The 22,744-nt window shown below is 61.5% G+C and overlaps 11 protein-coding genes across 11 annotated transcripts; 5 read left to right on the forward strand and 6 right to left on the reverse strand.

Moving 5' to 3' along the window:
- Positions 1-911: 911 nt before the first annotated feature.
- On the forward strand, positions 912-1,717 carry COLE_06028 (uncharacterized protein; the record flags this gene model as incomplete). Its single annotated transcript, XM_018420151.1, has 5 exons — positions 912-1,073; positions 1,105-1,259; positions 1,292-1,320; positions 1,352-1,538; positions 1,576-1,717. 5 exons carry the CDS (start codon positions 912-914, stop codon positions 1,715-1,717), a joined length of 675 nt encoding a protein of 224 aa, XP_018282494.1.
- A 497-nt stretch (positions 1,718-2,214) lies between these two features.
- COLE_06029 (uncharacterized protein) lies at positions 2,215-2,700 on the reverse strand (the record flags this gene model as incomplete). Its single annotated transcript, XM_018426314.2, has 1 exon — positions 2,215-2,700. One exon carries the CDS (start codon positions 2,698-2,700, stop codon positions 2,215-2,217), a length of 486 nt encoding a protein of 161 aa, XP_018282495.1.
- A 384-nt stretch (positions 2,701-3,084) lies between these two features.
- On the forward strand, positions 3,085-4,491 carry COLE_06030 (uncharacterized protein; the record flags this gene model as incomplete). Its single annotated transcript, XM_018425092.1, has 5 exons — positions 3,085-3,127; positions 3,254-3,413; positions 3,711-3,834; positions 3,900-4,070; positions 4,102-4,491. The coding sequence occupies 5 exons, from the start codon at positions 3,085-3,087 to the stop codon at positions 4,489-4,491; spliced, it is 888 nt and encodes a 295-aa protein (XP_018282496.1).
- Positions 4,492-4,883: 392 nt separating this feature from the next.
- On the reverse strand, positions 4,884-7,084 carry COLE_06031 (uncharacterized protein; the record flags this gene model as incomplete). Its single annotated transcript, XM_018424735.1, has 4 exons — positions 4,884-5,490; positions 5,523-5,678; positions 6,221-6,799; positions 6,831-7,084. 4 exons carry the CDS (start codon positions 7,082-7,084, stop codon positions 4,884-4,886), a joined length of 1,596 nt encoding a protein of 531 aa, XP_018282497.1.
- Positions 7,085-7,656: 572 nt separating this feature from the next.
- Positions 7,657-9,880, forward strand: COLE_06032 (uncharacterized protein; the record flags this gene model as incomplete). Its single annotated transcript, XM_018427510.2, has 2 exons — positions 7,657-8,598; positions 8,645-9,880. The coding sequence occupies 2 exons, from the start codon at positions 7,657-7,659 to the stop codon at positions 9,878-9,880; spliced, it is 2,178 nt and encodes a 725-aa protein (XP_018282498.1).
- A 44-nt stretch (positions 9,881-9,924) lies between these two features.
- On the reverse strand, positions 9,925-12,458 carry COLE_06033 (uncharacterized protein; the record flags this gene model as incomplete). The annotated part of the gene is made up of 9 exons (XM_018421874.2): positions 9,925-11,295; positions 11,331-11,419; positions 11,453-11,545; positions 11,580-11,638; positions 11,670-11,814; positions 11,852-12,032; positions 12,065-12,152; positions 12,196-12,286; positions 12,326-12,458. 9 exons carry the CDS (start codon positions 12,456-12,458, stop codon positions 9,925-9,927), a joined length of 2,250 nt encoding a protein of 749 aa, XP_018282499.1.
- Positions 12,459-12,673: 215 nt separating this feature from the next.
- Positions 12,674-13,506, forward strand: COLE_06034 (uncharacterized protein; the record flags this gene model as incomplete). The annotated part of the gene is made up of 2 exons (XM_018426315.2): positions 12,674-13,152; positions 13,236-13,506. The coding sequence occupies 2 exons, from the start codon at positions 12,674-12,676 to the stop codon at positions 13,504-13,506; spliced, it is 750 nt and encodes a 249-aa protein (XP_018282500.1).
- Positions 13,507-13,653: 147 nt separating this feature from the next.
- On the reverse strand, positions 13,654-15,188 carry COLE_06035 (uncharacterized protein; the record flags this gene model as incomplete). Its single annotated transcript, XM_018427511.2, has 4 exons — positions 13,654-14,101; positions 14,149-14,694; positions 14,733-14,824; positions 15,105-15,188. 4 exons carry the CDS (start codon positions 15,186-15,188, stop codon positions 13,654-13,656), a joined length of 1,170 nt encoding a protein of 389 aa, XP_018282501.2.
- A 930-nt stretch (positions 15,189-16,118) lies between these two features.
- Positions 16,119-17,816, reverse strand: COLE_06036 (uncharacterized protein; the record flags this gene model as incomplete). The annotated part of the gene is made up of 3 exons (XM_018427512.2): positions 16,119-17,374; positions 17,546-17,607; positions 17,644-17,816. The coding sequence occupies 3 exons, from the start codon at positions 17,814-17,816 to the stop codon at positions 16,119-16,121; spliced, it is 1,491 nt and encodes a 496-aa protein (XP_018282502.1).
- Positions 17,817-18,959: 1,143 nt separating this feature from the next.
- Positions 18,960-20,040, reverse strand: COLE_06037 (uncharacterized protein; the record flags this gene model as incomplete). Its single annotated transcript, XM_018424736.2, has 4 exons — positions 18,960-19,292; positions 19,329-19,565; positions 19,780-19,860; positions 19,987-20,040. The coding sequence occupies 4 exons, from the start codon at positions 20,038-20,040 to the stop codon at positions 18,960-18,962; spliced, it is 705 nt and encodes a 234-aa protein (XP_018282503.2).
- A 739-nt stretch (positions 20,041-20,779) lies between these two features.
- On the forward strand, positions 20,780-21,629 carry COLE_06038 (uncharacterized protein; the record flags this gene model as incomplete). The annotated part of the gene is made up of 2 exons (XM_018421875.2): positions 20,780-20,985; positions 21,020-21,629. 2 exons carry the CDS (start codon positions 20,780-20,782, stop codon positions 21,627-21,629), a joined length of 816 nt encoding a protein of 271 aa, XP_018282504.1.
- Positions 21,630-22,744: the final 1,115 nt, after the last annotated feature.

The raw sequence follows: 22,744 nt of genomic DNA on the forward strand, positions 1-22,744 counted from the left end.
GATCGACGGGCCGCTGGGTCCGAGAGCAAGGAGCGTGCGCCGCCACTGACAGGGAGGACAATGACACCGAGTAGAGCGGAGATCCGACAGGTGAGATAGAGCGGCGTGGCGATGGCATGCGGCTCTCAGACGTCTTGAATCAATCTCCGCTCCGTCTACTCGGGGGGTGGCGGTGTCGGTCGCGAGGACGCGCCGATCGACGACGCGGAGACAATGCGGCGACATCCGCTGGGGTCCCCAGGTTGACTAACCCATTTCGAGAATGTCTCGAGTGAATGCATCTCGTCTTCCTCTCCTCCTTGGATATGAGCAAGCGCAAGGCCGACTCTGATAGCTGGCTCGACGCCGACTCCCTCGACGCCGCCCTCGCTTCCCTCCTCGCCCTCCTCGACCCCGCGCCGTTCAGTACCGACGCGTGTGTCAGTGCGCTCCACCGCGCCAAGGGGGATGTAGCGGCGGCGGCCGAGCTGCTGCTTGTGGGCGGGGGCGCCGAGTTGAGCTTGCAAGGTGACTCGGCGTCGGTGAGCTGGCAGCCCAAGCGGGCCCGAAGCAAGGCGAACGGAGGCGGGCTGGAGCAGTGGTTCAAGGCGCCCAAGCCCGATGCTCCGTCGCATGTTGGTCCGCCATCTCGCTCCCCAAACTCATCTTCCCCTGCGCCATCCAAAGCCTCGCCCTCCCCCTCGAAACGCACGCCTGCCCCCTCCCCACCAGTGGACCGCGACGCCTCCGCCGCCGGCTGGGCTGCTCTCCTCTCACGCCCTCAGCATCAGCCCGACAAGCCGGAGAAGCCAAAGCCCATCCGCGGCCCGGTGTATCTCGCCACACCCGCCGCCGTCGCTGCCGCCGGACTGCCGCTTGCCCTCCTTCCTTCGCCCCTGTCCCCGTCATTCGCAGCGCAGCTCTTCCACGAGATGATGGCCGAGTCTCCCGCTTGGGGGCGGAACAAGCTCTTTATCGCCGGCCGCGAGGTCGAGAGCAATCACCAGGCAACGGGGTATGCGCGCGCTGGGGAGCATTGGGGGCGTGATGGAACGAGCACGTATTTCTATAACGGGCAACGGACTGAGGCAAAGGTGATTTGTGCACCAAGGCGAGAGCTGACAGCAGCCTTACCCGCCCTGCTTGGAGAAGGCTGCCAGTATGGTCGAGGACGCAGTGAACGCCTACTTGGACAGCGTACCCCGCTTTCCCCTCGAGTTCAAAGGACGATGGAGGGCCAACGCATGCGCAGCGAACCGCTACGACGGCGCTCAAGCGACGTAAGCTGTCTGTCAGTGCATAGCTAACTCAGTGTCGGATTCCACTCTGACCAGATGACCTGTGAGCTCGAATGAATTTCTAACTGACGTAGACTTGGGGCCATACCCCACCATCGCGAGCCTGTCGCTCGGCACGCCCCGCGCGTTCCGCCTCCGAGCTGTGAACACCGCCGATCCGGCGTTCGCCCCGGACGAGCCTCCGCGCACGTACGAGGTGACCCTTGGGAACAACTCGCTCGTGCTCATGACTCCCGGGTGTCAGGAACGGTACAAGCATACGTGCGCAACCTCGGACGCGTTGCAGAGCTGACGGCAGAATTCCTCCTCAGCGCGCGCTCGACACGTTTCGAATAGGGTGGGACACGGACGGTAACTCTATTCCTGTGGAGGAGCAGACCGCGTACACATCCCGCATCAATATCACTTTCCGGTATGCCCGTGTGTTCGGGTTGTGCTGATGGCAGATTCTACCGTGATGGTCAGCTTCCCTTGCGATCTCGCTGATTGCCAGACTTCCACCCCGAACCTTCGGGCACGCGCATCGGTACACCACACTGTAAATGCGGCCTCCCCACGTACGTACATATCCCTACAAGCTTACAGAAGCCTCTTGCGTGCCGACCAGCGCGGCAAAGCGCGGTCCGCCCTCGGTGTCCAGCGAGCTTCAGGGACGGTGTCGAACGGCGTAGTAGACGACGACATGGTGTACTTCTGGCAATGCCAGGCGCCATCACGGACGGGCGATATGAAGGGGTGCGGATTCTTCAAAATCCTCGACATGCGGGGAGAGGGGCGCGGGCCTTGCTGGGGCGACGCCGCCGAAGAAGTCGCATAGGATGTCGCAGGGGAGGGTGTGGAGTCTGGAGCCGGGTGACGGTGTCGTGCTGGGTATCGTGTCGATGTTGTATGCAAATGTTGTCGCGCATACTGCGCTTGCCGAGACTACCTTCCTGCCCTAGTCCTCGTCCATCGGCTGCGTCTCATTATCCGGCTCGTCCTCGTCGTCTTCCGGCACGTCGCCATACTCGACGTCCCCCCGGTCGTCCATAGTCGGCCCGTCACCAAAGTTTTCTCCCATCTCCTCGCCCTCGTCCTCCGGCGCCTCCTCGCCCTCAATAGCAGCCTCGAGGGCGTCCTTGTCGGCCTTGGCCTCGGCTTCAGCCTCAGCAACGCGCACAGCCTCCCGCGTCCTGCGCCGCTCCGCGCGCGCCGCCGCGCGCTCTGCCTCGCGTTTCTTCTCCCGCGCCTCGCCCTCGGACGCGGCAATCGCGCCCACTTCGACGCCGAGCGCGTCCGCGAGCCGCTCGAGCTGCGTCCGCGCAGGCGACGGCGCGAGGTGGTCCACGAACTGCGCGAGGTGCGTGTACGTCTGCTTGGTGCTGATCTTAGTCGGAGGGCCAAGGGGCTCGATGCGCAGCGGGGCCGTGAGCTGCCTCTCCATTGCTAGTGCGTTGTGTGGTGGTTGAAACCGAAATTTCTACATGATGTCAATTGACATCGGGTGGAGGGGTTCATGTATGCTTCCGCCGTCGCGTGTACTCCACGTGGCGGCGTTAGTGGGTGTGGCACGGAGCGAGACGCGTCCAGGGCCAGGGACGTCAACACAACCGCAAGCCAACTTGCCGCGCACAACACGATCACATCTCCACTCGTATCACGCCGCAACATCTACTCCACGACCCGCCTAATCGAGTGACCCAGACCTCGACCTCGACACACTCGACACACTCGACACACTCGACACGCTCGACACACTCTCCACACTCCTGCCACCGCCCTCGACTGCTCTGCTGGCCCAGCACCGGCTCCACCTCCGCGCCCCATCATGTCCCTCGACCACTACACCAAACTCGAGAAGGTTGGCGAAGGTAAGCATGCACGCTGTGTGCTGGGCGCATGCTGACACGTACTCCTCCCTCATTCACTCTCCGCGCCCGCTGCCGCCGTCCCTGCCTCTCCCTCTCTCGCCGCACTCCCGCCGCTCGGTACTGCAGGCACGTACGGCGTCGTGTACAAGGCGCGCGATATCCGGACAGGAACTTATGTCGCGCTCAAGAAGATCCGGCTTGAGGCTGAGGACGAGGGCGTGCCCAGCACCTCGATCCGCGAGATCTCATTGCTCAAGGAGTTGAGCAAGGACGACAACATTGTCAAGTAAGTGGCGTGTGCGAGGCGAGGCTTGTGTGCAAACAGCGGTCGGTATTGGCATAGCGGCACGCTGCATCCTGCCTGACTGAGATATGCGCACATCTCCAGACGCTGCAGAACTAACATGGGGGAGGAGCGATGGGTAGTTTGCGCACTTGCTTGTTCCTCCATGCCGCGCGCAAGACAAATCACGCGCGGTCCAGCGGTGATGGCGCACTCTTCCTGTACCCACAGTCGGCCCCTGGGTGGCGACGATACACACTTCGTCGCTGTTGGCACCCCCACACACCCTGCTGATGCCAGGCTCCTCGACATCGTCCACTCGGACGCCAAGCTCTACCTCGTCTTCGAGTTCCTTGACCTCGACCTGAAGCGGTACATGGACTCGATCGGCGACAAGGACGGCCTCGGCCCGGGGATGGTCAAGGTGTGTTCTCTCGTCTGCCCGTGGCGTAGCCTTGCCGCCCCAAACCTCCGCTGACACCCGCACAGAAGTTCTGCTACCAGCTCGTCAAGGGCTTGTACTACTGCCACGCGCACCGCGTGCTGCACCGCGACCTCAAGCCTCAGAACCTCCTCATTAACAAGGAGGGCAATCTCAAGCTGGCCGACTTCGGCCTCGCCCGCGCCTTCGGCATCCCCCTGCGGACGTACACGCACGAGGTGAGTCCCGCCGCTGTGGCGCTAACACCAGGTCGTGACGCTGTGGTACCGCGCGCCCGAGGTGCTCCTCGGCTCGCGCCACTACTCGACGGCCATCGACATGTGGTCAGTCGGCTGCATCTTCGCCGAGATGGCGATGCGCCAGCCCCTCTTCCCCGGCGACTCGGAGATCGACGAAATCTTCCGCATCTTCCGCCTCCTCGGCACGCCAGACGAGACGATCTGGCCCGGCGTACGCAGCCTCCCGGACTACAAGCCCACCTTCCCGCAATGGCACCCGCACGACCTCAAGGGGACGGTCACGGCGCTCGACGACGACGGCATCGACCTCCTCGCCCAGATGCTCGTGTACGACCCCGCCCACCGCATCTCGGCAAAGCGCGCCCTCAACCACCCCTACTTTGACTCGGGGTCGCCGTAGTTGCGCCACATTTGCCCGTACCCACGCGTATAGCGTACACGACGCGGACCTCGATACCCCTGCGCGAGAGATACACACGATTTTGCGCCCGGCTGCGCGGGCCTGCCACATATATGTCCGATGTATTTTACCCTCGAGCGATCGACCCGCTACTGATACCTCATCATTGACAGGGTGGAGCTCGGACGAGTTGACGTATCAAAAAGCCGTAGAGGTCAACGGCATACAGGTCATCTTGGACATCACTTCGTGCGTTGGTGCCCGTGGACTATCACTAGCGCGTGCTAAGCGTGGGACCAACCATCACAACTACCGAGTACGTTTCTCGCAGGGTTCCTCCTTCGGTCACAGTGAACAGCAAGTGTCGCCATTCATTGCCTCAACCGGTCCAGCTACATACGCTTGTCCGACGTCGTCGTGAAACCCCTTGGAGCCTGGCGCATGTATGTCGTGAACAAGACGCCGAGGCTAGTTATCCGCCGAGTACTGCCGACCATAATGAACTGACAGCGGTGCCGGTTGAAGGCTCGTTGAAGAGCCCAGTGGTATTCGACCGGGACGTCTACAAGATTGTCGATGCTCCAGCGCGACGGGTCGAGAATGTTGTACTCGACGGTGGGGTAGGGGTCATGAGGCGACTTGATAGCTCCAATTGGAGAGTCTAGCGCAGCGGCACACGTCTTGTGACAGCCGAGAATAGCGCCGACTTTGAAGGTCGTGAGGGGCCCGACGCGTCTTACTTTATGTGGGGATCGAACCTCGTCGCGAAGCCAGGTGAGAAAGTGTATGCGGGCGACGGCGCAGTCCCACTTGACGAGAAACCGGGCGAAGTGCGTAAGAGAGATGGTAAACTCGTCGAGGTCGGCATCGCGTAGATCGCCCTGGGTTACAAACTTGAAAAAGAGGCGAAGAACCATGGCGAGCTCGAACTCGGGGTCGAGGAAGGCGATGGTACGATCTTGTTCGGGGTCGAGTTGAAAGAGGTCTCTCATGGCGCAGCTGGCTTCAGTACGACTCGATGGTGCTCTTACCTCTGAGATAGGACGTAGGTCGGTATGCGAAATCGGACATTGTCGGAGCTTATCAGCTCTACATCGCCCTCGGTCCACTCGGGGTCGTCCGTAATGAGGCCTCTCGAGGATTTCCGGCTGAGTACAGGTCGGAGGGCTGGGGGGTTCTCGGCATCGCTTTGGTGAGTGATACCCATGTTATCGGGAGCAGGCGGCAGTGGAGCAAAGAGAAACGGTGGAAGGAGTGTGGGCGAGATGCAAAGGAAGGCTGAGAGGGCGCCGAGGGAGGTAGCGTGTAGGATACTGGATGGAAACGAGCGTGGTGTTGGTGTGGGTTATGTGTGTTGCTACAGTTGTGAGGATCGTGGATGCTGAGATACAGGAGGACGGAGAACAGGAAGGAGGAAGAGGTCGGAGGTGAGGAGATGAGGATGAGTGCAAAGACAAGAGGGAGATGGAGAGATGGAGTGGTGTTGTCTTGATGGCGAGGAAGGAACCGCTCAGTCCTACCCCCCGGCGTTCCGGCCATCGACGCCCGGTGGCAGGCCTTCACATCCATGACCCTCGTGTGCCGCGGGTAGCAATCTTCGCACATCAACGTGCAAGTCATACATGGTCATCTAGTCATCTGCGCAGATTCATGCGGTGAGGGTTCGTGCAGATGGGCTGCTGCGGGATAGTCGGGGAAAGGACTGATACATCAAGCGCAGTGAATATACTGCTCCTCGGCATCCGTGCTAATCACGCTACCGATCTTGCGGCGGAAAAGACGGGGAAGTGCCTCGGTCTCGGGCGCGTCCTTCTGGTCCTTGGGCGGCGGCTTGTCGTACTCGCTATACGCGCGAATGAGGGCAACAAAGAAGGGCGTGGGCACCTCGTAAAAGGCCTCAAGGGGCCAGTGGGCGGGACGGAGCATGTTCTTGCCGAGCGTCCCAGCAGTCGAGTACGCGACGTGAGGCACCTCCTGCCAGCAGCGGACGGGTGCCTGGAGGGCCGCGACGCAGGTGTCGACGCAGTTAAGGACAGCGGCACAAGCGAAAGTCGTGAGGTGGTACGCCCAGCCTTCGTGCAGGCGGTCACGGAGATGGGTGAGGAGCATCTTCTGGGTGGGGGCGCAGTCGAAGTGCTTGATGAACTTGGCCAGGTTGACGAGACTGGTGCGGTCGGTGCACGGAAGTGTACCAGTCTTCACGAGCTTGAGGAAGAGGAGGAGTGTTTTGGAGCGACAGAACGCAAAGTCGGGGAGCACGATGGTTGGCACATTGGGCTTGTAAAAGAGAAGGTTGCGAAGAACGCCGCTGAAGTCAGCCGTGTTGGGAGAGTGCTCACCTGTGGCTGAGAAGGTGCCACGTCTCCACCCTATGCTCCTGCCCGTCCAACGTAGAGATTGCAACGTGGGCTGGAGGAAGCGGAGATGCGGTCTCGGCCGACGGCTTGTCGGGCTCGGCCTTGAAAGCGTCCATAGGAGAGACGGGGTCGCTGATGCTGGGCTGAGTGCTGCTGTCCGAGGTGGCCGCGGCAACCTTGTGCCAATCGTCGAAAGAGCTGTCAGATGTGGAGCTTGAAGGGGAAGAGTTGAGCATTAATGGGGTGCGTGAAAGGGAGAAAAGAGTGGGACAGTGGAGAGGGGGATGGGGATATGAACGCGATGTTTGCTGCCAAGAGTGTGCAGTGAGGCTGGGAGGGGATATTTAATGAGATAAAGTGAGCCCGAGGGCGACAGCATTAAGGGGAACCAGACCGCTGGGGCACCCCTTTCCAACGAGATTGACGAGGAGGGCGGCGAGTGATGGCAGCGGACCACACACAGCAGACAGATCGGCGACGGACAAGTCAGGCATGCAGAGGTGGGTGGGCCACAAGCTGGTGGCAATGGAAGCTCAGTCGTGGGGTGATGTCAAGAAATGCAGCATTCAAGACATCAACAGCCTCCCAATCCAGACTCCCAGAGTTGTCGCATGAGTACTACATGTGAATTATTTCCGCCACAAGCTGAAGTGCCACACCAAAGTGCTTCCGCCCACTCCTGCTCATTACCCTCGCATTACCCTCTCGATCTAATCCAACCTCCACCGCGGACATGCCCCCGATCCCCGCTCCGCCGATATTTTGATTCCAACCTCCACTTGTCGCCATCATCTCCACTCCTCTCACAATGCCGCGCCCCGCCCCGCGCGCCCCCGCCTTCGGCGGCGCATGGAGCACTCTCACGCCTCCGCTGACGCCGTGGATTTCCGATGTGATCGCTGCCCTAGGCTTCGACCGCATGACCCCAGTGCAGGCCGGCACGATCCCGCGCGCGATCAAGAACCAAGACTGCGTCGTCGAGGCCGTCACGGGCTCGGGCAAGACGCTCGCCTTCGTCGTGCCTGTGCTCGAGCGCATCGTGCGCTCAGAACACGCGTACAAGCGTGGCGAGGTCGCCGCCGTCGTGATCGCGCCGACGCGCGAGCTCGCCTCGCAGATACACGAGGTGTTCAACATGTTCCTGTCGACGTTCACGCCCAAGGAGGCGACGCCGGTCGAAGGGGAGGAAGCACCGCCTCCGCCGCCACCAGAGTATCCCCTCGCATGTCTTGTCACGGGCGGTACGGCGCAGCCGTATGAGACGTTCTTCGCGCAGGCGTCCAATATCCTCGTCGGCACACCGGGCCGCCTCGCTTCCTTCCTCCTGTCGCCGCGAGGCATGTCCGCCGTGCGCGTCGGCAACCTCGATGTCCTGGTGCTCGACGAGGCTGACCGCCTCCTCTCTGCCCCCGACCACCGGCGGGACGTCGAGCGCATCATGCGCCACCTCCCCAAGCAGCGGCGCACGCACCTGTTTTCAGCGACGATGACAGATGCCGTCGAGGACCTCGTCGGCGTCGGTTTGCGCAACCCCGTCCGCATCGTGGTCAACCTGAAAGACAAGCGCACCGGGGAGACCGCGACGGAGCGACGCGTCCCCATGGGTCTCGCAAACACCTTCCTAGTCTGCGGACTGGCCGACAAGACGCTGCAGCTCCTTCGTGTATTTCAGCGCGAAGCAAAACTCTACGAAGCAGCGAAATTCATCGTCTACTTCTCCACTGGCGCCGCCGTCGACTACTTCTACCGCGTGAGTCCATCGACCTCCCCTTTTTGCCCATCCCCGCTCACACCAGATCCTCTCACGCCTCCCCGAGATGGCCAGCTACTCTCTAACGTCACTGCACGGCGACCTGCCGCCGCGGGTACGCGACGCCGCGCTGTCCGGCTTCAACGCGCACGCGTCGAGCCACCTCACGCCCGCCGTGCTGCTGTGCACGGATGTGGCGGCGCGCGGCGTTGACTTCCCCGACATCGACGCCGTGATCCAGTACGACGCGCCGACGGACCCGAAGACGTTCTCGCACCGCGTCGGCCGCACCGCGCGCGCGGGCCGCGCCGGGCGCGCAATCACCCTCCTCACCCGCGGGAGGGAGGAGCAGTACGTCGACTTCCTGCGCGTACGCAAGATCCCGCTTGCGCCGCACCCCTACCTCGGCAGCGATTTGGAGGAGGCGGCGGCGCCAGTGCCCGCCGATCCCGACTCGCTTGCGCTGCTCACGCGCTTGCGCGACGTCGTGATGACGGACCGCGACCTCGCGGACCGCGGGGCGAAGGCGCTCGTGTCCGCCGTGCGCGCGTATACGAAGCATGAGGCGAGCTTTATTTTCCGCACCAAGGATCTCGATTACGCCGCGCTCGGAACCGCGTTCGGCCTCCTCCGCCTCCCGGTCATGCCGGAGGTGCGGGACTGGCGGCGGCGGTGCGAGAAGGCGGCTGCCGCGAAGGAGAAGGCGGCGGAGGGCGAGGGTAAGGACGAGGGCAAGGAGAAGGGGGAGGCGCAGGAGATGAAAGGGGAGGACGAGAACGATAAGGACGAGAAGGACGACGGGGAACCGGCAGATGACGTGCCCCAGCTCGCGTGGACGGACGCCGAGGTCGAGTGGGACGCGCTCGCCTACGCCGACAAGAAGCGCGAGGCGCAGCGCCAAGCCGCGTTGGCGGAGAAGGCCGCGAAGCGGGCGTCGGGCGAGCTCGAGGCTGAGCGCGAGCGCGAGCGCAAGAAGCGCAAGGTGCGCGCCGAGCTCAATTCGGCGTGGAGCGTGCAGAAGGACCGGCGGGTGCGCAAGGAGGAGCGGCGGGAGAAGAAGGACAAAAAGGCCGAGGCGGCGTGGGCGCGCCGCATCGCCGAGGGGCTCGTGGAGGAGGACGCGCCGGCGCCCGAGAAGCGCGCTACGAAGCGCAAGGTCAAGGAGGATAGTGAGGAGGAGGACTTTGCGGACGAGTACCGCGCGCTCAAGAAGGAGGTCAGGAGCACGCGGGGGCGGGCGGAGAAGAAGGAAGCCGCGGGCATGTTTGACGATTTGGACTAGCGCTCGCACAACTAGATACCCTGCATCATCTACAATACCATGTATCACGCCCACGGGTTATCGTCGGGATCCCAGCGTCCGTACGAGGGGACGCGGAAGGACTTGGAAGACACCGTCGAGTCAGGAGAGGGTTGAGCGGGGCCGCGCCGCGGCTCGCTGCGAGGCGGTGGAGGAACAGGAGCTGGGTAGGAAGGTTCTGGCCTCTCCCATGCATCGGGCGGGGAGACATCGGCCTCGAGCGATCGCGGGGGTGAGGGGTGGCCTGACGATGGGATAGGCGACGCTTCGCGCTCGATGAGTGGTGGTGCAGACGCGGTTGTGCGAGGTGGGACGTCTGTATGAGGTGAGAGCGCTTCCATCTTGCTAGCAATGCTCGGCGATGTTTCCTCCTCGTGCGGCGATTGTATCAGCTTGACAGGCTTGACCTCGGGCACGTTCGCCGCTGCCGACATGCTGCGTGTCCTAGTCTCTGGCGTCTCGAGTTGTGCCTCGCTCACGAGGTCGACGGCGTCAGAGCGTGCTACGACGGTTTCTGGCGATGCTGGTTCGGGAACCTCGTCGATCTTGGGCTGTGGTTCTGGCGTCGTCACGACTGGGGTGGGTTTGGGCTTTGGCGTCCAGCGTAATCCCACTCCTTGATCCTCCGCCTGCCATGCCCCGGGATTCTCATTCTCTCCGTCGAACGGTGTGTCATCGACCTCCGCGACGACTGGTGGAGGTCTTGTGCTGGCGCGTTCTCCCCACTGACCGTAGACACCCGCACGGCTCTTGCCCTTGCCCTTGCCTTTGTCAGCCAAGCGATTCCTGGTGCTTCGGCGTTGTTGCCCAGATGGGCCAGGCATCGGCGCGTCAGGAGAACCTGCGCGCTGGCGGGCGTCTGAGGACAGTCGAAGTCGCCGCCCAGCCAGGATGCCATTCTCCTCGTGTCGTCGCATGCGGCGCGCCTGTTCCCGGCTGATGTCGATGTTGGGGAATCCAGAGTAGCCGACGCGTCGCGCGCGGTCGTACATTTGCTGCTCTGTGTCGCTGAGGTCGCTGAAGTCGAGACTTGGCGCGTCGCTGACATCAGAGTCGCTGCTGTCATCGGCTCGGAACGGCATTTCTCCATTGGTCTTTGGAAGAAGAGATTGACGCTCGCCGTCGGCATTCGGATCGTTGAGCCAATACTTGGCCTTGCCACCTCGGGAGTATCGAAGTCCAGCGCGGATGCGCTTCTGCCGCCCCTCGCCGTAGTGCAGGCCACCGTCGGCTGCCTCGTACGCCTTGTACGACACTCCACGCGCACGGAATGTATACTTGATGTCTTCCCAGACGTCCTTGACACCGAAAGCGTCACGCGCAGCATAGATAAATGGCAGGCGTGCGACGTGGATGACGGAGTCGTCGATATAGTCGCTTGCACGGAAGGCATATTGCTGCTGTCAGCTCCAAAGCCAAATCTTAACCTTACGTGCGCGATCGCGAAGAATGGCATCTCAAGACAGATCATCGAGTCCACGATGGCCAGGACCATGTGCTCGGGATCAGTGTACGGACCGACTGCTGTCAGCTTCGCGACACGGGCGAGCCCACCGGACTTGATTGCACCGGTGGAAACGAGGAAGCCGACAAAGACGCCCTGCCAAAACGAGAAGAAGAGGATGCCCTTGACACAGAGGAACTTGGCTGCCATCAGTTGAGGGATAGGGGATGGACCCACGAACTGGCCTGAACGGCTGCAGGTCCTTGTTAACAGCGACCCAGAACATGGCGAGGCAGCTGCTGTCAGTGGGCCCGATCCAGTACGCACTAGAGACTCAGACAAATGCTGATATTGTACACGATCGTGACATAGGTGTAGCCGGAGGTGAGCGTAAACTCTCCCTCCTTCCATGTGCCGGTCCACTTGCACACGGCCGTGATGATGACCAAGAGGGGCTTGATCTGGACGTATTCTTCCGTCAGCTCACACTCATCCAGGCTCGGACGCACGGAGAACGCCGCGCTTGAGGTTGAGTAGCGTCCACGGGTCGCTGGGGTCCATGGGCGCGAAGAAGACGCTGACTGGGAAGTTGTGGGGAATGGGTGGGCGGCCATTGAGCCGGAGCAGGAGGTCGCGCTCGCCGCCCAGATAGGTGATGAGCAGCTGGAGGAAAGTGTAGATCACGAAGCCCTGGGGTCAGCTCTGGCCGCATCAGCAGGTACCTCATAAAGGTCGCGGATGGCGTCGATAAAGAACGCCGCGTTGAGCGAGTACAGCGCAATGAGCGAGGATAGCGCGTACAAAGGCACCCTGCCGTCAGCTGCGAGGCGTGAGCATGCTCAAAGCAACGCACATGACCATGATGCGCACGACGCAGCGCTGCAGCGCCGGCATGCGGTAGTTCTTGAGCTGCAGCACGATGGACCAGATACTCAGCGCCGTCGCTTGCGTCAGCTGGATCGCAACCGAGGGGTGGAGCTCACCGACGAAGGTACATGCTCCGCAGACGGCGAGGAGGGCGGCGGGGAGGTGGTCGCCTGCGCCGCCGCGCCCGGGCCCGGGGACGGCGGGGGGCTCCGTCGCCGCCGGCCCGCCAGGGAACGATGGGAGGGACATGGTGGTGCGCTATGCGCCCACTTGACTGGGTACTGGTCCGCTGCTGAGTGTTCTCGGTGGCTGAGCTGGAGGCTAGAGCTGGAGGTGGCGGACAAACAGATATGAAGACGGGCGATATCAAGAGCGAGGGCCGACACCTCCGTCATCGTGCCCGTGCCTGTGGGGTCAAATGTCGATCCTCATCTCTCAACCACCTCCACCTCGCACACATCGCCATGGGGTCTCTCACCGCCGCGGCCGCCGTGCCCGCGCAAAAGCACTTCGCACTCACCCACATTGTCTACGACGCGTCGCCGCTCGGCGCGCTGCTCGCGCTGCTCAGCCTCTCCCCGATCTTCCTGTTCGTCGCGTACTTTGCGCTCGTGGTCTTCGGGCGCCGCCTCTCCCTCCTCCTCCTCGCGGCGGGCAGCGTCGCCAACGAAGCGCTCAGCCTCGCGCTCAAGCGCGCGCTGCGTGCGCCCAGGCCGTTCCCGCACCTCGCGCACGTCGGGCACGGGTACGGCATGCCGAGCAGCCATGCGCAGGCTGGCGCGTTTGTGCTTGCTTGGGGCGTCGGGTATGCGATGTCGCTCGACGCGCGGTATAGCCGCGCGGCGGGTGCGCGGGGGCAGCGCGCGGAGGCTATGCGGCGCGTGCGGGTGGGGATATATCTGTTTGGGTTGGCGGCGTGGTCGGTTGCTGTTGCTTATTCTCGGTGAGTCGGGGGGTGGGGAGGCAGTGTTGGTGGGGGGTGGTGGTTAGGGGGTGGTGTAGGAGAAGCAGAGTGGCTGACGGCAGATACGCGCTGCGATACCACTCCATACCCCAGATCGCGGCGGGGTACGCTGTCGGCCTCGTCGCCGGCGCCGCGTGGTACGTTCTGACCGAACATATCGCCCGTACTGCGCCCGAGTCCATCCCCGGCCGTATCCGGCGCTCCATCGAGTGGTTGTGGATCGGCCTCGGCGGGATAGGGGGGTGGCAGCTCGGCGGGGCCGAGGGCGGTTGGCTCGAGGGGTGGATGTTTGGCGTGCACGACGCCGAGCACATCGAGCGCAAGGCGCAGTAGATTATAGAGTCTGCACATAGATGCATGCAACAGAGGACAACGTTTGAGTGTCTAGGACGTGTTCAGTAGAAGTAACAAGGGAGTCAACTCGGGATCCGAGAACAACATGGTGTGCGTGTACTGTAATCACAGAGGGCTAGACCGAGGCTAGGCTTTTGGTGGGGAGGATACATGGTCCGGTCCGCCGCTGTCGTTCACGGGGCCGTCGTCGTCCAGATCTCCGCGCCCTTTCTTGAGGACGTCTAGTTTGCGGCCTTCCATCACGCTCCCGCCGAGGTCTCTATCGTCGTCGTCGTCGTCGTCGTCGTCGTGCTCGCTCTCCGCCCGTCTCGGCACCATGCTTTTCGCTGGCGACGCCGCCTCGTCGATGACGCTCAGTTCACGGTGCGCACTAAGAGCGCCGCTCTCGAAGTCGCCCCACGCGCTGCGCTCGCCTGAGACGTCTATTTCAGACGTCTCGGCTTTGGCGGGCGCCGCAGAACTGAAGCCCAGCTGGACGGGCGAAGTGACTTTCGGCGTCGCGGCTGCCGACGCGTTGTTCGACACGCGCGGGAGACTCGGCAGCGGCGACGTAGGGTTGGAGTCGATGTGCAGTCTGGTGTGAGCGTCGAGCGACAACTGGCGCGCAAGAGAGACACTCACGGTGAGAGGACGCTAAAGATCTGCCCTTCCTCCTTGGGCGGGCCGTACGAGTCGAAGGGGTCGGGAATGGACATGACAAGCGGCTCGAGCACGGGGTCGCTGGCCTTGCCGGCGATCTTCTCGTAAAAGTCGAGCTGGGAGCGAATCACAAACGCGACCTTGCTCAGCACCGTCTCCCAAGTCTCTTCCTCGGCATCGAGCACCTCCTCGTGGTAAGCCAGCTTGATGCCGTCGAGCTCGTCGACCTGACGCTGAAGGTCGGCGAGCGCGGCGCGGAACTGGTTGAGATCACGCTTGCGCCGTCGCCCTATCTTCATGTTCTCGGCCTCTGTGCGACGGATCTTGTCGCTCTGGCTGTGCAGCGCCTTCTCGTAGCTTGCAAGCCGCTCCGCTGTCATCATCTTGTAGTTGTCGAGCGTCTCGAGGAGGGGGATCTCGAACTGCCGGTATATTGTGTCGGCGAGGAGCTGCTCGTGGTTCGAGATGAGGTACTGCAGCCCCGCACCGCCGGCCATGCCGGCGTTTGCCTCGCGGCATCCTTTCACCCTGCGGTCAGCGTCGAGGCGGCTCAAAGAAGGACGTACCGGGAACATGCCTCCATCGCGGAAGCGAATGCAGCCGTCGCGGTCGACATGGCCAGCAGCGCATTACGGTACGCCTTAGCGGCGGCCATGAGCTTGCGTTAGCCGGGCAGTGGAGTGGGGGTGTGGGAAGGGCGAGGGGCGTCATCGACCCACCTCTTCAAAGCAGATCATGGAGGCGCGCAGGTCCTTGCGCGAGATAAGCGTCTGCGCGTCTGAAAGATGCACCCTCGAGCCGGTGGTGGTGGTGGAGAACTGGGGTCAGGAAAGGTTTCCGACGAGTCGCGAGGGAGTCACCGGGTTGTCGCGATGGTTTGGGCGCGGCGAGGCTGGGCTCGAGCACACCACCATTACACCGGCCGGGACTAGACTCACCGAGGGACTCGGGGGGCGGGGCCAGCCGATGCTGGCGGTGGACTGCATCGAGTCGTGTCTGACAACCCTCCGTGGGTCGGGCATGGCGATGTGCTTGGGGTGAGCGAGACGAGTTGAGGATGTTGTTGTGATGGCGAGAGCGTGACAGGGGATGGGACCATGGGAGATGATGAGGTCCACCATCGCGCCTCTCGCTTGTGGGCTGGCGGCGCGGAGGCATGTGGGGTGAGTCGGCTGAGAACGTAATACCGCGTGGCATACTCTCCCACGATCGATATTCATGCGAGACGCCAGTGCATAAATTTCAGCCCAGCGACATTTCTCGCTTCTTCGAACAAAATCCTGGGTAAGTTTGCGGCATTCTTGGCCGTGCTACTCGTTGCTGTGCACCCTTCAGTGGTTCACAGCGACGAGCGCAGGCGTTACAGAGCATCCGCTGACTGCAGAAACATAAAAGTTCGATTCCCTACCTACTCCCGATGGAGGGTCTCGCGTTCCCGTTTCCTATAGCGATGGTCTTGCCCGGTGATAGCCAAACTGCGTGCGCTCCTGCTACACCCCATGTCTTTGCGCCGAGGCGCTCGCCCTCGGGCTGAGCGCGACGACTCGCGGAGGCGTGCGGTGGGGGGTGACGGCGGACCGACATTCAACGTTGTAGAGTACAGCAGTGTTGTGATGGATGTATTATAGCGTGCTTCTGTGGGGGCTAGAGCTGCGTCGGGTGTCTGGGCACGAAAGCGACGGCGGAGAGGATGGCCGCTGCAACTGTCAAAGACTGAGCATCCAATCTTGCACTCGACAAGCCCACTCAGCGGTGCGAGCATGCTGCGCCGAATCACACGCCGTGCTAGATTCAAGGGTATGCATTGCAGGGTACGTTCTAGCGACGGGTAGGTGCCGACATCCAGCTACATGTAGAGGGAGACGGAGTGGGAGGCGAGAGCTGCACGGGCATTCATAGCAGCGCTCGGAGCGTTGCTTGTGACCATGCGCCCACATTTGCAAGCTGCAAGCTTAGTAGACGTATGGGATAAAGCGCCACTTGACAGTCTTGCAGTACTCGACCCAGTCGTCGCCGTACTTGGCGGCGCACTTCTCAAAGTCACGGCCACAGCGGTGCGTAAGAACCGCGAGGAAAAAGACGGGATAGAACATGGTGATGGGGGTGTTGAAGCCCGCGGTCGCGCCCCATGTGAACGCCTGGCACCAGTCGGCGGTGTAGTTGATTTTGCGGGCGTACTGCCACCAGCCGTCGATGAGAAGCTTGTTACCGTGCTTGGTCTGGATAAACTTGGGGTTCTCAACAACGCTCCACGGGACGGTGGGGAACGTGCCACGGGGCTTGTATTCGCCCTGCTGCTGGAGCTTGAAGGCTGACTTCTGCGCCATGCTCGAGTCGAAGATGTAGTAGCCCGTGATGAGGGTCACAAACATGAGCACCTTGCCCCAGAGGGGGAAGGCGTACGTCGCCGGGTCGGAGCGCGTCATGTAGATCACCGGGTAGCAGTAGGTGAGGGGCACGCCGGCCATGTTCCAGAAGATGAGCATCCAGCCAAACTTCTCGTGGAACATGTCCCAGGTCTGAGGGATAAGCTCTTCAGCCTTGGCGCACGCGTTGATGTACAGCGTGGTCGCGAGCAGCATGTGGAACATGTTGTACGTGACGTAGCCGAGGTCCTCGTACTGCTTGACGGTGCCCGAGAGCGAGATGAGGAAGAGGAGGACCCAGGGCACGCGCACCTCGGCGAACATCTTGAGGTCGATGGGCCCGAGGCGGGGGTTGAGCGAGACGCCCATGAAGTGGTCGTACACCCACACGCCGCTCATGCGCAGCGGAGCGCCGCCGTAGTGCACAGTGCGCGCGAGGATGTCGATGATGGCCGAGACTGTGAAGCTGGTGAAGATGGCCACGGTCATGATGCCGCCAAAGTTCTCGATAAGCCAAGGAAGGCGGTAGAGGCCGGTGAGGTGGAGAACAGCGGCAAGGACAAGTGTGGTGTACCACGATGCGAGGGCGTTGCACTTGTACGGGAGGATGGCGTAGTCGAGCGACGGGACGGGGAGGCCGTTCTGCTCAACGCCGGGCATGACCCACGCGAAGAGGATCTGAATCGCCGTCAGGCCGAGGTACGTGCCGCACGCAAACTTGGTGGGGTACGCGCCGTCCTTGACGTGCGCCCACATGCGGTGGAGGAAGGGGACGATGTCGTCGACCGAGGAGGGGTGCACCATCTTGCCGTCATAGTACCAGAGGCACACGTAGAGGTAGTCTGCCGTCAGCAAGGGTGCCACTACGGAGGATGTCGACGTGCCGCTGGGCCTAGCCGCAGACGGTGGGTATGGCTTGGTAGACCTCTGAGCGCGCGGCCAACGACGCCGGACGGACCAGACCATCACGCGGAGTGCTTGCACAAAGCCTTGACGATTTCACAGCCACTCACACATAAGCAGCGGGAAGCCGATCATCATGGCGCTGACGCCGACGGGCCCACCAAACTCGTACCTGCCATCAGCGCTGTTCCCAAAACTCCAGACTCACGACTGGTGCGTGTCGAGCTTGCGGTCCATGGCCTGCCCGTACTCCGTCGGAATCGCGTACGAGAGCACGGTGCCGGCGGCCTTGCCGTTACCGTTCTTAGCGTGGCCATTGGTCTCGGCGCCGTTGCCGTTAGCGGCGCCGTTCTTGCGCGCGCGGAGGTTGCTCGCGGACATGGTGAATGGGCGAATGCAACGTGCGCTGGTGCGCCGTCCAAGTCTATCATCACTCCGGGCCGGACGGGGCCCGAGAAGAGGGGGGGAAACGCGTCCGAGCCCTGGGCGCGTGTTGACATGGCACGATGGCGCAGGATTATCAGAATAGGATACCGGGATTTTTCATGTTACGTAATTCACCGGGATGTTACGTGGCGACGTTGACAAACATCTCCGCTCAGGAACCGATGCATGTGCGAAGGTAGGTAGGCGGGACGAGCGCTGTTGTGCATGCGCATCCCAGTGGGCGGAGGGCAGTAGGCCGAGGGAGAGAGTAGAGGTGCGACGGAGCTCGGTGCGCGCTCGGTGTTATGATATTCGCTCGGCATGGTCGGCAGATCCAGATCCGCCGGAAGGGGCGCATTCCTACTGTGAAGGATGAGGATGGCACGAATCGGAGACGTTACGAAGCGTTTTGAGCGGTGTGACGCCCAGCGCACATGACCTCTGTCGTGCATAATCAGGACGGAATGGTGTCGGGGTGGTTGAGGTGGCTGGACATGCGCTCGTTGTGCACGGTGCCGCGGATATTGTGTCCTGCTCGATCGCATAGATGTCCGCGTCTCACCTCACCACTCGTTTGCTTCTCACAAATACTGTATGTGCAGGTACGCATCTGCGCAAAAGCGTTACAGCAGTTCTAGCGGAGTGCCATGCCGTGGGTCCAAGCATAGGTGCTTGTGCGCGATGCGTAGTGCATGAGGCTGGATGCGTCCGACGGAGAGCCCAAGCGGAGGACAGCCAACGCAAGCTGATCGATCGCATATGGGGCTGTAGCGGACTAAGTCCGGAGGATGGGGTCCGCCACCGCACGCATCTAGATCCGCGAAGAGCACATGTTATGGTGAGCAACCTCGACAATGCCGGCGGCTGTTGGGTACTCACCACATCAGGGCGGAACAGCGTCGTCGACAACTTCAGTTAGAATTATTGGTCTTGAGCCTCCCCTACTTTCACCCGACGCGGCCTCGCATCGACCGCGGAAACCTCCACAACTCTCGGACCGCATATTCCCTCTCTCTATCTCTCACGACGGCGCGATCTCGACAACCTTGCGTGCATCTAACGCAGCTAAACTAACATATCGCTTCCTACTGCACAGCGTCAGCCCATTCCCGCGACGTGACTCACAGTGTAAAACTTGCGGTTGGGGTTCTTGCCAAACAGGTCCTCGCGCAGCTCGGGCAGCATCTTCTCCTCGAGAATGTGCAGACGTGCGCTCAGCGTGTTGTCGACCTTAATGCGGTCGCCCATAGTGCTGCCAATCACGCCGCCAGCCGAGTCATCCGCCAGCGAGTCGTCGAAAGTGATCTCCGCCTCGAGTCCCGAAATCTCCTTGTACTGCTTCTTGGCCTCTTCAGCAGACTTCTTCACCAAGTCCTTGTCCTTCGGGCGGTGTGCGAGTGTCACGTCCTTGGACAGGAGAAGGAGGAGAATCTGACGTCAGACATCGACTCGCCGTGGCAGACCCACCTCAGTAATAAGCAGCGTCATGGCCTTCGGGTAGTCCTTTCCATCGGCGAGCTCCTTGACCTTCTTGTTGGCCTCCTCGAAGAGGTCCTGGAGCTGCTCGTCGCGCTTGCGCAGCACCTCGAGGCGGCTCTGGTTGAGTGCGGTCGACTGAGCAATCTTCCACCCGACCTCGGCTTGCTTGCGCTTCTTCTCGTACTGCGCATCTATTGCGAGCTGCTCCTGGCGCACGATCTTGGCCTATTGGGTGAAGCGAAACAGGATGGGCAGCGCGCCCGTGGTAGTGAGACATCGGCGTGACCAAGTGTAGGGTGCAGCGGCATTAGGAGGGTGCGGAGCGGTTGGAAGGGGTCAGAGGGAATGAGAGACGGAGGAGGCATAAGTGCGAGGTCATTGACATCGGGGCTCGGTCAGCTCCATCCCAAGTATCCGCAATCGACGCGAGCCGACGCACCTTCTCAATGGCGAACTCCTCGTCGGCCTTGACCTGGATCTCGCGGGCCTTCTCGCGGGCCTCCTGCGAGATGAACGCCACCTGGGGTTAGCAGAGCGACTGAGTACAGCGAGCCTGAGCCGACCGCAGCGCGGCGTGCTAGACGCAGTCGGTGTGAGACAAGGCGAAGAAGGCGGGATCGGTGACACCGCAGGCGGCGGAACGCACCATCTTGTTCATCTCGGATTGGATCTCCGAGTCGTCGAGTGCGCCGCGGGACATGGTGGGCGATGTGCTGTGAACGAGGAGGGCAGAGGGGGCCGGAGGGATCGGGAGAGTGGTTGAAGGAGACGGCGGAGATGGCGGTGTCACCTGTTGGGCTGATGGTGAGCGTGATGGGTGGGTGTTGCGACAACGTCACAGGTGAGGGTGGGGTTTATTTGGGCCCCCCGGTAGTCGGTGGAGGCCACGTGGGGACTTCTTTTCTTCAGATATCAAGATCTTCATAACTAGAAGACTGTGCGTGTTTCATGCATGAGTTGAGCTGAGAGAGAGAGGCAGGCTGTACTTATTGCATGTACTTACGGCGTTCCAGTGTAACTGCACATGATGATGGCATTGGAGTGCCAGTCATGCAGTCGATTTTCGAGTGCAATAGTAATGATTTTGGTATCAATACAAGATAACGGATTGAACGCAGGCTCACTGTTGCGCTGGAATTTGCAGTTCGCAACGAACACTTCGGGATCTGAGCCCCGCGATGGCGTCCAGACGCGCTCCGCCTCACTGATGCTAGACATTCGCCATCAAGAACTCGATGGTCGCCTCGCAGAGGTTGCCGCTGGACAGGTGATTGCAGGCGCCCGAAGCTGCTGCCGCGATGCGGTTGCCACACATCAGAATGTCATTCCCTACGCACAGACGCTGGATGTCAGCAGCATGCACAGCGTGCACAGCACTCGGACTCGTATATTACCGCCCTCACTGCCTTTATCGTTCTCTCTTGCCCACCTATGATAACATGTCCGGAGACGAGAGCAGCAAGAGGCGAAAGCAATCGACACCTCCTCGTGGCAGCTCTCCTTCCCAGTCCGTCACCCAGTCCCCTCGCGCAATTCCCCAGGATCACCTGATCGACGACGAGTACTGGACCGACGGCGACTTTGAGATCGTGACCAGCAACGGCATCCGCTTCCGCGTGCCGAGCTACCACCTCTTCGCGGCGAGGTATGCCCTCTCGCCATCTTCACGCTGACATCAGCTGGATTTTCCGGAACGCGCGCAAGCTGGCCCCACCCAACGACGCGCGAATCCGACTCACAGACCCTGTATGCGAAACGGGATATGTCTTCCGCCTATTCATGCAGCTCGCCGAACACGGGCAGCTCGACGGCGTTGGCCAACAGGGTATCTTCAAAGTCCACATCAAGCTGCACCACCTCTTTCTCTTCCTGAAGAAGTGGGACTGCCCAGGCTTGCTCGCGGTGCTGCACCACTCCATCTCACGGCTAGTGGAGGAGGACCGCGGTCTGGACCGCTCGCGCATGTTCATCGTGGCGGCGCTGAACGGCGACACGCGACTGTGCAGCCGCATCCTCGAAGTGTCTGCCAAGGATGTGTGGGGCGCAAACCGCGACGGGACGCCAGACGCGATGATTGATGCGCCGACGGGCACACACATTTGGGACCCGTATCACTGGCCTGTGTGGTTCCAGCTCCACTGTCCGCCACTATACGCTTGGGCTGTCGCGCGTGCTTGGGGCTTGGTGATGGCATCGTCCCCGCCGGAGCACGAGAGGAATCCCAAGGCGTTTGGGGGTCGGTTCGTCGCGTTTCTGGAAGAGGTACAAGACAGGCAAGAGATATGGTGATTGAGGGAAGGGTCATGCGAAGGACGATGGTACTGCACATAACGTGTCCGGACCGCTTGCACCAGGGGTGCAACAACGCTGATGGCGCTTACAGGTCATGATCACATTCGCTCTGACCTGCCTATATTAACCTAGTCTTCACCTCGTTTTTACTCAACTACTCGTTGTGCACACAGCAGCAATTCTCACCATGGATCTCAACTCCCAGCCCCCGGTCAACGCCATGATTCCTCCCACCTGCGGATCCCTCCCTCCCCGGCCTTATGAGGCCAAAGAGCCCAGAGACAACTTCACAATCATCTCCACCGACAAGGTGAAGTTTGAGGTTCCTCGCCGTCTTCTCGACGAACAAACGTAGGCTTCGCTCTCCGGCAGCAGCTGACAGTAGTCGCCTAACGCAGGGGCGCCGTACCTGCATTTTTCTGAGTGACCCAACCTTTGAAACCGCCAATGTTGTACTATCGTTCCGTGAACTTCTCCTCGACCAGCCGTTCAGCACCCGATTTAACCACTGGCGGGCGTACCTCGACCTGGCATGTTTTCTCCGCTCCTGGGCTGACGGGCCTCTGAAAGACCGCTACGCTGCCCGGGTGCACTCAAGTGGCTTTTCACTGGGCCTGTTTATCGTAGGCTCCACCTTGCAGAACCAATCCCTCATGGTCACGGCCGTAGACTATCTCAACTTTTGGGAGACGGTGGTCATGGACTCCCAGGGCCGATCCCACACGGTTGTGAGGGATGGGGAGCTCGACCCCGACCACTGGCCGATGTCACTGCGATCGCGTATTGCTGCAGCCCACTGTGTGCCGCTGATGCGAGCTTTCCACGCAAGGAGGCAAGGGCGCTCCTCTGGCCGCACTCTTAGCGCTCTATTCCTTCATCAGCTCACTATATATGTGGAACGTGCCTGTCCCACTTGTGAGGTCGTGATAGTCATCGGTGGCAGCGCTGACGGAAGGCGGCTGTACGGCAAAGTGTGGCAGGTCATGCTGAAATGCACCCCGAGACAACCCGTCATCACTTTGCACCTGTTATATTCTACATTGTAAATTGCTTTCACGCACTTCAATGACAGCCGCGGCTGGAATTATTATGGGCAAAAAAATTAGTGGTTT

The sequence above is a fragment of the Cutaneotrichosporon oleaginosum genome (assembly GCF_008065305.1).
Source record: "Cutaneotrichosporon oleaginosum strain ATCC 20508 chromosome Unknown ATCC20508_contig05, whole genome shotgun sequence".
Classification (NCBI taxonomy): domain Eukaryota; kingdom Fungi; phylum Basidiomycota; class Tremellomycetes; order Trichosporonales; family Trichosporonaceae; genus Cutaneotrichosporon; species Cutaneotrichosporon oleaginosum.